The 13534-nt window shown below is 36.8% G+C and overlaps 1 protein-coding gene across 1 annotated transcript; it reads left to right on the top strand.

The window, feature by feature from the left end:
- Window positions 1–1470: 1470 nt before the first annotated feature.
- On the top strand, window positions 1471–11122 carry LOC103026207 (cytochrome P450 27C1). Its single transcript, XM_007248881.4, has 9 exons — window positions 1471–1888; window positions 3843–4033; window positions 4287–4486; window positions 5918–6127; window positions 7009–7172; window positions 8173–8336; window positions 8646–8724; window positions 8883–9086; window positions 9739–11122. Exons 1-9 carry the CDS (start codon window positions 1604–1606, stop codon window positions 9853–9855), a joined length of 1614 nt encoding a protein of 537 aa, XP_007248943.2. The 5' UTR covers window positions 1471–1603; the 3' UTR covers window positions 9856–11122.
- The last annotated feature ends 2412 nt before the right edge of the window (window positions 11123–13534 follow it).

Raw genomic sequence — 13534 nt, 5'->3', positions numbered from 1 at the left:
ATGGCTAAAACTTAAAAAAAAAATCCTGTTAACAAAAAAACAATCATATCAATAAAAAATCAACAATAATATTCAATATATTATATATATTTCTAACAATTTTACTGTTCAAATATTATCTATAGATACAGTTTGTACGATCTAAGCGAATTTTAGAGCTGAATTTAATGTAAAACTAAAAACATGGCATCAGAAATGTTGACTCACTTATTGAACATTGAAATAATAGCATAGAATATATTAAAGGTATCATTCCATAGTTGTTTCATTCATTTAGAAATGTTTATTTGTGGTTTCTATTATGAATGAGTGCAATGTGAGCCGTTTTTGTGAGAAAAAAAGTGCTCCACTGTTTCTAGTTAGCCCTGCTTTAGTTCACTGACTTAGTGGTCTCTGATGAAAGACAGGATTTCTGCTTTTGCTCATGAATATTCATACATGCAAACATATCGCCTCTGATTGGCTAACAGCAGTGCAGCAGAGAGCACCTACCTGACTCCCCCCCACAGTTAATTTTACAGCTCTAAAACACAAAGGACAACATGTTTTCAGAAATGGCATCAATGCTGCGGTGCGAGCAGACACTGCTAAACTTTTAGCTAAACTAACGGTACTAAACTTTTACCTCAGATTTGGTTATTCGGTGCTTGGACAGTTTCACCAAGTCGAAGCCCCAGAGTCTGCTCTATATCATAAAATCTGACCCAAACGGCATCCACTTTGACCGGGGTTCTGTCGAGTTGTGCTATCTTGTCAAACCCTCAAAGGTCTCGGTAAAATGCAGAATCAACCAGAAATACGATTTAAACCTATAGTTACTTACACAAGATAGCTAACGCTAACTAGCTGCTGTAAACAGCTGACAGTGTCGCATCTGCTGCAGACCAGCTTCAGCTCTGTCTGTGGGCGGTCCCAAACTCAGGTGGAGGAGGCCATGAACTCACTGGTTGAGGTAGACAAGGTGCTTTTCCTGATTGACTCCTTTTTCTGAAGCTTTTCTTTTCTTAGCTACTGCAGACAATGGAAGCTGAAGAACAGTTTCATGTGCAGCATGCATATACAAAGAACAAGAAAAAGTGGATTTTAGCGGAAGGAGACTGTGATTGTCTTTAGATGTGACAGAGTGTCAGACTTTAGTCTGTTAAAAGTCTTTTCAGAGTCTTTTCAGAGTCGTGTGTCTGGATAACAGTGAGTTTCTCTTAGTTTGTTGGGGATTATAAGAAGCATACCATATCATATCATAAAAGGTATAACAACCTGGGTCAAATCTAGGGCGCTTATAAATGTACTCGCTGTGAGACTAATAAAGGATTATCTTATCTGGTTGATTTTGTCCTGCAGTACATTCAGTCCGACTCCCACCCCAATCCCCGAACCCAGACGCCTCCCTCCGCCCACTCGTGCTGAACCCACGTGCCCCGAGACTCCTCCCCCTTCACCCCATCACTTCCAAAGGTCTTTAAAAGACGCTGCTCCGCTCAGTCCAAACACCAACTCAGCTTCTCCTACCAGCCTGTAGAGCTCAGCTCGGTCTCCAGAGCTCCTCCTCCTCTCTGTTCTCAGTTCTCTCTCTCTGTCTCTCTGTGAGTGTGTGAGGTCCAGCATGGCTCTGCTCGGCTCGGTTCTGAACGCGGCTCCGCTGCTCCGCGCTGGAAGCTCCTCTCGGCTGCTGCTGCCGGTCTCTGCGCTGCACGGTTCCTCCACCAGCCGCTCTCTGGACTCCGCCGCCGCGGCCCCCGCCTCCGCCTCTGAGCACCCCGGGCTCTCCGGCGAGGTGGCCGAGGGGCGTCAGGTCAAGAGCCTGCGGGAGATGCCCGGACCCGGGGCCATCAGCAACCTCATCGAGTTCTTCTACAGAGACGGGTTCAGCCGCATCCACGAGATCCAGGTGCGTTTTCTTAAACTTTAAACTCTACCCTTTCTTTAAACTTTGAACACAGACTGTCCTTTGTGGACTATGTTCAACTACTGGCTGAATTTCAAAAAAGTCACGAGCAAAGATCCTCCTTAAGGAGTTAAATGAGTGCATTAAACAAGCAGAGGGAGGAAAGCCTTATTTTATTATGAATAAAAGTAATCTACCTTCTGAACTTCTGACAGTTCACATCACTAAATACAGCTAAAACGTCTAAACTCAAACACATCACCAGGCTCCGTACAAACAGTTATATACAGCAGAACAAGTTCAGACTAATCCCATTAACAGCACTTCAAAATACTCATAAACCATAACTTCTAGAGATCTAGAGAACCTTTTCCATTCAAACATTCAAAGATTTGCCTGGGCTATCTAGAAACAGTCTTTACTAAACCCTTAAGAGACATACTTTTTATCGTTATCTGTAGTTTGCAATACGTTAAAATGAAAGGTTAGTCCAAAGTCAAGTGCATACTATTTATACATTTTTACATGTTTATAACCGAAATTGTGCATCTTTATAGAACCTGCTCAAGCCAGCAGACAGAGTTGTAAAAAAGACACTCTCATATGGCAGTCATTTTCTTGACTGAATATAAGGAGGTTATGTCTGTAAATTGATGTAAAAGTTGTAAATATAAAAGTGCCTTCAAAATAATTAGTTTTAAAAAAACAATAGCATTTTGCATATTTGAAAGCTTCACATGATGCTGTTTGCATCTATTTAGGCTACAATTACCTTTTCAGCAAAACTACAAATAAATCTATTTCACTTGTTACATTTTTAAAATTAGAATCTAGGATCACTCTTTTTATTACAATATTGTAGAGCACTACTACATTACGTTTGATACAAGCACATCTCCAAGCAAACTATTTATGTTAAAGGGATACAAATGTGTACTTTTACATTTACAACTTTTACAACAAGTTACAGACATAACCTCTTTATATCTCAGTCAAGAAAAAAAGTGCAAAATATGAAAATTACTGCAACATAACAGTTTATTCTTCTTCACAAGTCTGTCTGCTGGCTTGAGCAGGTTTTTGAGCTTTTGAGTTCAATAGCATTATATGTTGACCACCTTGGATTTCTCATGGAAACCAGAAAGTTCCGTGTTTGGTTTTCTATAGAGAACTTTGGCTAAGCCATTCCTAATCTTGCTTATTACACTGTATTTTAACAGCTTCATCAGTTTTTTTCCTTTTCCATCTTTAGCCATAGGCAGCTTTCCCATAACCCTTTCGTTAATCCAAAAGAAAACCTTTTTTTCCTCTCACATTCAAAAGAAGGGGGTTTTTGAATGTGAGGGTATTAACTAATTTAGCCACTAACAGCCAGTTTTTCTTTGTGCATATATATCCTGTCTGGTAGTGGGTTTCAAAAAGCCACAGAATGTGATTCAAACATAGATAAGTATACAAATATGTAGCATGTTGTATTTTCAGCTTAGTGACTTAGATTTAAGCATAGCTGTTTACTATAAAGGCCTTCTCACAGAAGGCTTATAAAAACATGGACTGATGGAACCCTTCCAGTGAACTATCATGTATCGACAATTTATTTCTCTTTTTTGTAGAAATTAGTTGTTCTTTCTTTTTTTACTTAAATAAAATCAAATTGCTTTTTTAGACCTTTTCTTGAACCATGTGTTTTTGTTATTGTTCTAAGAATTGTAATTTTAAGCCAAAAAATGTTATGGTTGAGAGTAAACCATTAAAAAAAACTAAAGTTGCCTAAATCAGTTTTCCCACTGGTAAATTCAAGTTTGTAGTGGTGTCCATGTGATTTTCATTTCATAAACACAATATTTCTGACTTGAAAGCACCATAAATCACAATGTATTGCAAAAGTAATGCAGTTGTGAAAGTTTCGGGGATTTTTAACGTACTTTCTTTTTCTTTCTTTCTCTCTTTCACTCAGCTGGAGCACAGTCAGAAGTATGGGAAGATCTTTAAGTCGCGCTTTGGGCCGCAGCTGGTCGTGTCTATTGCAGATCGGGACCTGGTGGCGCAGGTGCTGAGGGCTGAGGGCCCAACACCTCAGAGAGGAAACATGGAGTCCTGGAAGGAGTACAGAGATCTGAGGGGACGCTCCACTGGCCTCATCTCAGCGTAAGGCCTGGTTTTGTAGCTTTTGCATATTTTGCACCAGTGTGTGCTCAGTCACACCATACCCCTTAGACCACTGGTCCAGTGGAACACTCAAAAATGTCTGGTGCAAGTTAGCATTGGTCGTAATACATTGTGATGTAATTTTATCACAGTAAAAATATACATAATAAAAAAGGTTGGTTTATTATGTGGTATTATATGTGTTTTCTAAAAAATATTTTTTTAACTTTAACTATTTTTTTTCTTTTTCCAGTGAGTCTGATGAGTGGCTGGATATGCGCAGTGTGCTGCGTCAGCTGATCATGCGTCCACGCGACGTTGCCGCTTTCTCTGATGATGTTAATGGAGTTGTTTTCGACCTTGTGGACAAAGTGCGTAGACTGCGCTGCCAGCAGCCAGATGGGCTCACTGTTTTCAACATTAATGACCTGTTCTTCAAATATGCCATGGAAGGTGAGTGGTGTGCTTGAAATTTAATCTCAAATATATAAAAGCCTAGTAAAAGCTGAATTAGCATTAGTCCCTGTATGGTAGTGCTTAAACACTTTATAAATCATGTCAATGTACTGTACTTTTGTTAATTGTAGGTAAAATCTATTATATTTTTTAACTAACTTTTTAGTTAGTAAAGTTATTCCGATTCATCCAGAGCTTACTTTATAGGGGAATCAGGGGTCATTAACAAACACGTGAAAAATGGATAAATTGACGAGAGCATGTGAAATGAAAGACTGCGAGAGTTTTAGGAAAAATGCATGAGAGTTGGCAATTTTTCCCTGAGCACATTAATCCGATCTGATTGGGAATTGGGAATAAGCACACAAACAAACCCAAGTTTAGCTTGTATTACCAAAAAATGGTGGGTTCCTGTGTTATATCGCATTTCTTAATCTGACTTTGAGCCTTGTCAGCAGGAGGGCGCTGCATCCTGTAGGGAATAAAGGGTTTCTCAAAACCTGCTAATCCATTTATCCAGCTGCTTTTGATGTTTTTTGGCTCTTGTTTTGTTTACGGGCTATAGGGACTTAACAAGCACTAAATTACTGTGGGATAGAGGGGTCACTGTATCCAACGTTAAGCAGAAGATCCTCTCATGCTGTTGCTTTGCATGTTCACATAAAGCCCACTCTGTTTATACTTCAGACATTAAAGAACCCCTGAAGGAATTTACATAGCTGCTATATTAAATTCTCAATATCAGAACATTAAAATGTGTTTGAGGTCTTGTCCTACTGTTCTATAGTAACAAGTAAATTATAGTGTTTTAATTTGTTTGATATGATAGCCCAGAGATTTTTTGAAAAACACACTAGTGCCTTAATATGTATAGTGTTTTACCGTAATCTCTTTGCTATGGTTCATGGATAACCAGATTTACTTTATTTTTTAATTTAGCTTAGTTTACTATTTAGCAAGGAAAAAGACACATTTATTTGTATTTATTGTATATACTTAAATATGTATGTTTAAAGTAGATGCATATTATTAAAAATAAACTATATAACAATTTAAAATTAGAAGATTTTATATTATATGATTTTTTTATACACTTAAAGTATCTATTTTTTTATATTTTTGACGTGTTCAATTAGAAATTACACTAAATATAAGATTAAAACTCTTATTAAAAACTTTACTCATTTGTGTTATACTTGAATGTGTTAAAGTAGATATTTTTTATTATTATTATTATCATTTGAATTATCAAATGCTGGATAATTCCAGTTTTTTTTTTTAATAATGCAATAAATTGTGCACTCCTATTTCACTTCCGTATTGCCTGAGAGGTTTTGATACGATTTGTGTAGTTTTACTTTAGCAAAGGTTGTGTTTTCCAAATCTATACAGTAAAATGTTTTCATTAACTCACTGTTTTGATCTCAGGTGTCGCATCCATCTTGTATGAGACCCGTCTGGGCTGCTTGGAAGACGAGATTCCCAAGATGAGTCAGGAATACATCGGAGCACTTCATCTCATGTTCAGCTCCTTCAAGACCACCATGTACGCTGGTGCCATCCCCAAGTGGATGCGCCCTGTTCTGCCCAAACCCTGGGAAGAGTTCTGCAGCTCCTGGGACGGTCTCTTCAGATTCAGTAAGCATTAAAAGCAGGTGGATTTTGGGAAGGATGGTTTGTGCACTAGGCCTGACTGATGTATTAAGGTATATCTACTGTTTTAAGTGGCTTGTCACACACTTATCTGGTGAGAGAAGTTAGTTGTTGACAACTGAGTAATATTGACTGTGAGTATTATTAATTAAAAACCTTGGTATCAGTTTAAAAACTTTAAAATAAGTACAAAATTCTACAGCATTTGTTTTCTAGCACCCAAATGGAGTTTCTAATAGTATGTTAGTATGATTGAACACAATCCTTGTTCAATGCCACAGTAAAAGTGCATAGATTGCTCTTAAACACTTTTTTTGAGATTGCTCTTATAGCATCAGAATGGAAAATGACACACTTCACAGCACTTTTTTTATTCCATGCTTGGTCCACATATCTGGTCCTACAACTAGGTGGAAGGATTCCATTACTGTTTTTAAATAGATACAATTAATAATATCTACATATCTGATTGGCCAATTTTAAAACATACTGTATCACAGTATTTACATAAAAATTATAGCATTTGGCTGAAATCCTGATCCAGTTCTGTGTAGCATTTGGATACTTGCCCATTTGGAGACTTGCCCAAGGACATATATTTGTGTAGGGCAGTGGGCTTGTCTGACCACGGAATCAAACATTAGTTTTCAGAAAGTTTGCAAGGGCTAAAGAGTTTTTTTTTTTTTTCACTGCTTGTTAGTCAGATTTCGTTTTTGTTTTTTTTAAACTATATATAATTATAGTTGTCCAATATTTTTGGCTATTGTTATTTGTTTTCCATTAAACTTACTATTAGTTACATAAGAGTGCATCTGAGAATTTCATCTTGCCAACTGAATAGTCAATATATTTGTTTTCTTTCTTAGGCCAGATCCATGTGGACAAAAGGTTGTCCGATATCAAAAAGAAGGTTGAGCAGGGTGAGGAGGTGAAAGGTGGGCTGCTCACACACTTGTTGGTTACCAAAGAGATGAACTTGGAAGAGATCTATGCCAACATGACTGAAATGCTGCTGGCTGGTGTGGACACGGTAAGGATGTTATTAAATCCTACAAAACAACAAAATAAAATTTGTAAGAATGTTTGAAGAAGTTGTACACTCCGAACTAGCACTTTTTCTACAGACTGAACAGCTACAGGCTTCTTAGGCTTGTGCAAAACCTTCTTGCTCTCCAGCAGTGAAGGAGGGTGAATGAGACTTTGTTAGAAGGGGAGAGCCTTCTTATTTGAACTTCTTGTGAACTCTTCCCAAGTGGTCAAATCACAGCAAGGGGCCGAAACATTCAACTCCCCACGGAGAGCTTTCTGTCCTTTTTTTTTTTTACCCTATTGTATCTCTTAAGAAAAATTAGGAGATTTAATTCGGACTACCTCATAAAGATTGAGTCCAAAACATTAATAATATTATTAGTCAGGGCACAACTTTTGTTTTAAGGTATAAAGCTAAATTGAATTGTTGGGCTGTTTGCACACCTGATGTAGTTAGTTTTGTACAGCTCTGGTTAAAATTAAGAGACCTCTTCAGCTTCTGAAGGTTTAGCTGTTTATAGGTATATGTTTAAGTAAAATGAACATTGTTGTTTTATTCTATAAACTACGAACAACATTTCTCCCAAATTCCAAATAAAAATATAGTAATTTAGAGCATTTATTTACAGAAAATGAGAAATGGCTGAAATAAAAAAAGGTGCAGAGCTTTAGGACCTCAAATAATGCAAAGAAAAGTTGAGAAATCGTTTTTTTGTTTTTTTAATCACAGTTTTCATGCATCTTGGCATGTGCTCCTCCAACAGTCCACACTGTTTTTGAATAACTTTATGCCACTCCTGGGGCACAAATTCAAGCAGTTCAGCTTGGTTTGATGAAACTCATCATTTTTTATTTTCAAGTGGTCTCTTTTTTTTTTTTTTTTTTTTTTTTTTTTTTTACAGAGCTGTATACTGATTTTGATTTTGACTAATTTTGATTAAGTTAATATGTATATCAAAGCATTTTTAGATTAACCATCTTTTGTTTACTCCTTTTTTCAGACCTCCTTCACGTTATCATGGGCAACATACCTGCTGGCCAAACATCCCACAGTGCAACAGGAGATCTATGAGGAAATCACCCAGGTGCTGGGTGGGCGGGTCCCACATGCTGATGATATTTCTCAGCTGCCACTCATAAGAGGACTGGTCAAAGAAACCCTTAGGTATGCATGTGTTCAGCTGTCCATGAGGGGGTGCTCATAACATGATTTTGTATTTACAGCAGCGGTGTAAACACAGTAGTAATTTGTTGCTGTAGATAAATAATACATGGCATTTAGCTTCCTTCCTTTTTTTTTTCTTTATTTTCTTTTTTTTAAAGCCTCCTAGGTTATGAGTCCACAAAAAAACCCTTCCCTGCAATGTATAGTATATTAATGTGTATTTAATGTATAGTGGGCTGGGTTTGTTGGATGTAATTGCTCTCTATATTTTAACATTTTAATAAAATAACTCTCTGTCTTTACCTGCAGGCTTTTCCCTGTTCTTCCTGGCAATGGCCGTGTCACACAGGATGACCTCATCGTGGGTGGTTACTTTATCCCTAAAGGGGTAAGATTAGACACTGTGTGTCTTTTTTCTATAAGTTTGTCTCAGAATGCTTTGATGTGCCAGATCAGGAGTCTGGAGTAAAAGGCGAATGCTGATTGATTTTAGCTGCAGAGTGAAGATCTACTGTAACACTGCTCTGTTCTTTGTTACTCTCTCAGACACAATTGGCTCTTTGTCATTACTCCACCTCTATGGATGAGGAAAACTTCCCCAGTGCAGAAGAATTCCGTCCAGACCGCTGGCTCCGGAAAGACGCTTTGGATCGGGTGGACAACTTCGGCTCCATCCCGTTCGGCTACGGCATCCGGAGCTGCGTTGGCAGAAGAATAGCAGAACTTGAGATGCACTTGAGTCTTACCCAGGTGAGTGTGTGTGTGTGTGAGTGTGTTTGAACACAGAGACAGAACCTGCTTGTTTTTTTTTTTTTGTTTGGTAATCCAATACTGTGACTTTTATACCATAGCAGAGATTAAATCAACTATGCAACAGACTACAGTTAAAAAAATTTTGGCTGAAAAAGTTACAAATGAATTTAAATTATCTCACTAAGATTAATTAAAACCAACATGATTGAGCACATGACTAAATATTTTAAGGTTAAAATTATGATGTAACACAAATTGCATATAAATTGTTTCAGAACTAGTTATATGGAATGTAAAACATTTTAATCCCAGCATATGTGTTGTTAAATTGGTTGGATCCTGTAGAAGAAAAAACACACAGGAGCTAGTTTTATAACTCAGAGCACATAATCACATAATCATACATTCAAACCCTTTCCTGTGATGCTTTCAATTACAACAACAAAAAAATCATACAAACCTAGCCTGAATCAGCACAATCTCACCGCTGCAGGATGAAATGTATTTAAAAACAGCCCCTTTTAAAGCTTTATAGAGCAGCCTCTGTCTGATTTTACAGCTTAGTAAAGCAGACTGCACTTTTCCATACACCTATAAAATGTGTTTAAGGTATTTGTGGTCACTAACTCCTCCCCTTTGTTATTTGCAGCTCCTTCAGAAGTTTCGCATCGAGGTGTCTCCACTCACCGGTGATGTCCGAGCCAAAACCCATGGCCTGCTGTGTCCTGGATCATCAATCAACCTCAAGTTTGTTGACCGTGTGTAGACCCCTGCCTTGAATGTGTACATATGTATTTTAATGTAGTGTTTGTATTAAAGCATTGAGAATGTTAGATTGCACTTTTCATGTCCAGTTAAAAATAATCTTCCCAAACCAATTTTCTTATCGCTGATCAAGCCACTAATGTGGGTATGATCTAGTTTGGACTGTGCCTCTGTGCCTTTTTCTTGTTGCCTTTTTTTGGGGGGCTCACTTTTGAGTCTGAGTGGTGAGTTAAATGGCTTAAATCTGCCTGATGGACAAAGCCTTATGATACTTACAATTGTTGAATTAATTATGTTTAAAATGTTACATTTTATATTGTTTTTCCCCAAGCGTAATATTTCAAGAAAATACTATTTTTGATGACTAATGCAAATTCACCTATATATGTAAAAATGGCATATACTGTCCTTTTGATTTTACAAGCAGTGTTAGTAAAGCATTGGAAAGAGGGGTTTGGAGTGGGGTCTACAAGGGACCAATATTGAAAAAAAATGCTCTTGAGAATCTAAAATATCTAATGTGATTTTCAACTTTTTCATTTATCATTTTCATGTGATTTAAAAGATGTTTTGTACTACTGTGCATAGTTGTGATGTAACACTACCACTTTTATAAATAAATAAGTCTGTATTACATACTAAGATATATTGCTTTTTTACTTTAGAAAAGTCTGCAGATTAACTGAACTTTACTAATTGTTTTTTACTTCTCATGAAGTACTGAATGTGTAATTAGTGCCTAATTGTATTGTTGAAATATATTTTTACATTACATTACATTACATTACATTACATTTGGCAGACGCTTTTGTCCAAAGCGACTTACAATAGTCAAGTACAATGTAAAAAGAGTTTAAAGGTAAAACATCTTTGGATAGGGATAAAAGGAGGTCAAAGGGGAATAATAGGATAGAGGAGTGAAGGAGGGGAAGAAGGAAATGAGGTTAGAAGTAGTTAGTGTGTTAGAGGTGTTAAGAGAGTAAGTGCTATTTGAAGAGCTCTGTCTTCAGGAGTCTCTTAAAGATAGTGAGAGATTCTCCTGATCTGGTAGTGGAAGGTAGTTTGTTCCACCATTGGGGAACTCTGTATGAGAACAGTCTGGATTGCTTTGATTTGATCATGTTCAAAGTGTTTTTATATCAAATTCATTGACTGAAGTGACACAAATCCATGCTAATAGTGTTACATTGTTCTTTATTCATTCATGCAGTACAGTTTAGTTTTGTTATACAAACAAAATATAATAAAGGTGACTGTTTCTAACATGGCTTCAAGTTCTACAGCCTTTTTATTTCTTTATTTCATTGTGTTTAAATAAAATGTCATACACTCATATCTCAAACACTAAACACTCTTATACAGTTGCAAGTAAAACATGTAAACTCTTTGGAATTACTTTGATTTCTGCATAAATTGGTCATTAAAGGGGTTCTGATCTTCATCTAAGTTACAACAACAGACAAACACAGTCTGCTTAAACTAATAGCACACAAAAAATGTAAGTTTGCATATTTTTACTGAACACAACATGTTAACATTTACAGTGATGGGGAAAAGTATGTGAACCCCTAGGCTAATGACTTTTCTAAGAGCTAATTGGAGCCAGATGTGAATGTGATGAGATTGGATGTGTTGGTTAAAGCTGCCCTGCCCAATAAAAACGCACACACCAGTTTTGAGTTTACTGTTCTTAAGAAGCATTGCTTGATTTGAATCATGCCTCTCAGCACAAAAGAGCTCTCAGAAGACCTACGTTGTATAATTATTGACTTGTATGAAGCTGGAAAGGGTTACAGAAGTATCTCTAAAAGCCTTGATGTTCATGTGTCCATGGTAAGACAGACGGTTTGCAAATAGAGAAAGTGAATGCTTTAGTAGATTTTGAGCTTCAACTTCGTCATTGATTCTTGAACATTGTTTTCAAGAATCTGCTAATATTGACTGGAATCAATGCGACCCTCAACTTTAACAAGATTCACAGTACCTGCACTGACTACACAGCCAAATAACTCCAACTTTGTGGTGCATGCTCAGGAAAAGCTTCTTCTGCATTTCTCTCCCATACAACCTCTCCTTCTGCAAAGTGCACTGAATAGTTGAACAATGCACAGTGACAGCATCTGCAGAAAGATGATGAAGTAGGTTTTTGGAGCTCTGGATGTCTGTGGGTTGACTGACTGTTCTCACCATCCTTCGCCTCTGCTCATCTCAGAATTTTCTTGGTCTGTCACTTCGATTCATAACTAGAACTGACACCTAAAATCTTTCCCCTAAACCCTGATGTTGAACCATCTTTGTTTTCAGGTCATTTGAGAGTTTTGTTTTGAGGCTCCCATATTGCCGCACTTCAGAGAAGATGCAAAGAGGAGAAAAGCTTGCAATTAGCCCCTTAAACCTTTCTTATAATTGGATTCACTTGTGTATTTAGGTCAAGAGTCAATGAGCTTACCAAACAATTTTTGTGTTCCAATAATTAGTGTTAAAGGTATTCAAATCAATAAAACAACAAGGGTGCCCAAATTTATGCACCTGCCTAATTTTGCAAAAAGAATTATTGCACACTTATTCTAAATCCTATAAAATTCATTTCACTTTTGAAATATCACTGTGTTCGTCTGCTATGATATTTAATATATTTAACAAAAATCGCTGATCTAAACAACTAATGATTAAAGGGAAATCATGAAAATGATCAGGCTAACAAGCATGCTTGTCCAAAAAGGACAACATTCTTATATATAGCATTTTTATGCATTTATTTTGTATTTATTTAGGTTCACTAGTCACCAATTTCAACGAAACCCACAATGACCCTCTCTTCCCATCTAAACATTGAAAATGTACTTTAAATTTGAATTTAATACAAATAATCATTTAGATTCAGCCATATTTATTTTAATACTGTACATTTTGACCAAGCAAGACACCCTTGACTGTATACTGGAGTTAAGCACTTTTTACAGGGTTAATGCATTCTACCTTATTTTCTAATCTATTTATTTATTTATTTAGATTATTTATTTTATTATTTATTAAGTTTGATTATTTGCTTGAATTTTGAATTTTTACTAGTCATCCACCCATTTATTTACATTAAAAAATATGTTTATAAATTAGGGCTGTCAGCATTACAGACAAACCAAGTCTCCCTAAAGCTGCGGGAGTCTCCCGCATTTCGGTAGTGGCTCCCTGATGCCCGCGAGTCACATATAATCTCCCGCAATTCAGAACGAGTGCCCCAAACGCGCACTGCACGCAAACGCGCACACAGGCGACAGACTTTTTTTCTCTAATCGCGTGTGGGAAGGACAGAAAGAAGACAGAGAGGATTCTGATTGGCCTGTTCTCTGCAAAGAGTCTGTGAGACAGCCAATCAGGTTTGAGTGTGGGCGGGCAGTGTTTTTCCCCCCTCCCGGACGGGATTTGTTCAGAGAGTGAGAGAAAGCAGATCATGGCAGAGGCAATATTAATAATTGTTGTAATATGATATGAAATGTTTTTGATGTTGTGCAATTTTTTGTGATATTGTAACTGTACATTTTTGTCAAATAAAGGCCTTTTTTCAAAAAAAAAAAAAAAAAAAGGAAAGTAGAGGCAGGGCCTTCCAAAAAGAAAAAAAGATAAAACTAATTTCACCTCTGAATACTCTAAATTTAATAAAATAAAATAAAAAAAATTAA

Source organism: Astyanax mexicanus, chromosome 5 (genome assembly GCF_023375975.1).
Source record: "Astyanax mexicanus isolate ESR-SI-001 chromosome 5, AstMex3_surface, whole genome shotgun sequence".
Lineage (NCBI taxonomy): Eukaryota > Metazoa > Chordata > Actinopteri > Characiformes > Acestrorhamphidae > Astyanax > Astyanax mexicanus.
Note: the sequence above shows the minus strand (reverse complement) of the source record. Positions and strands in the feature narration are given on the sequence as shown.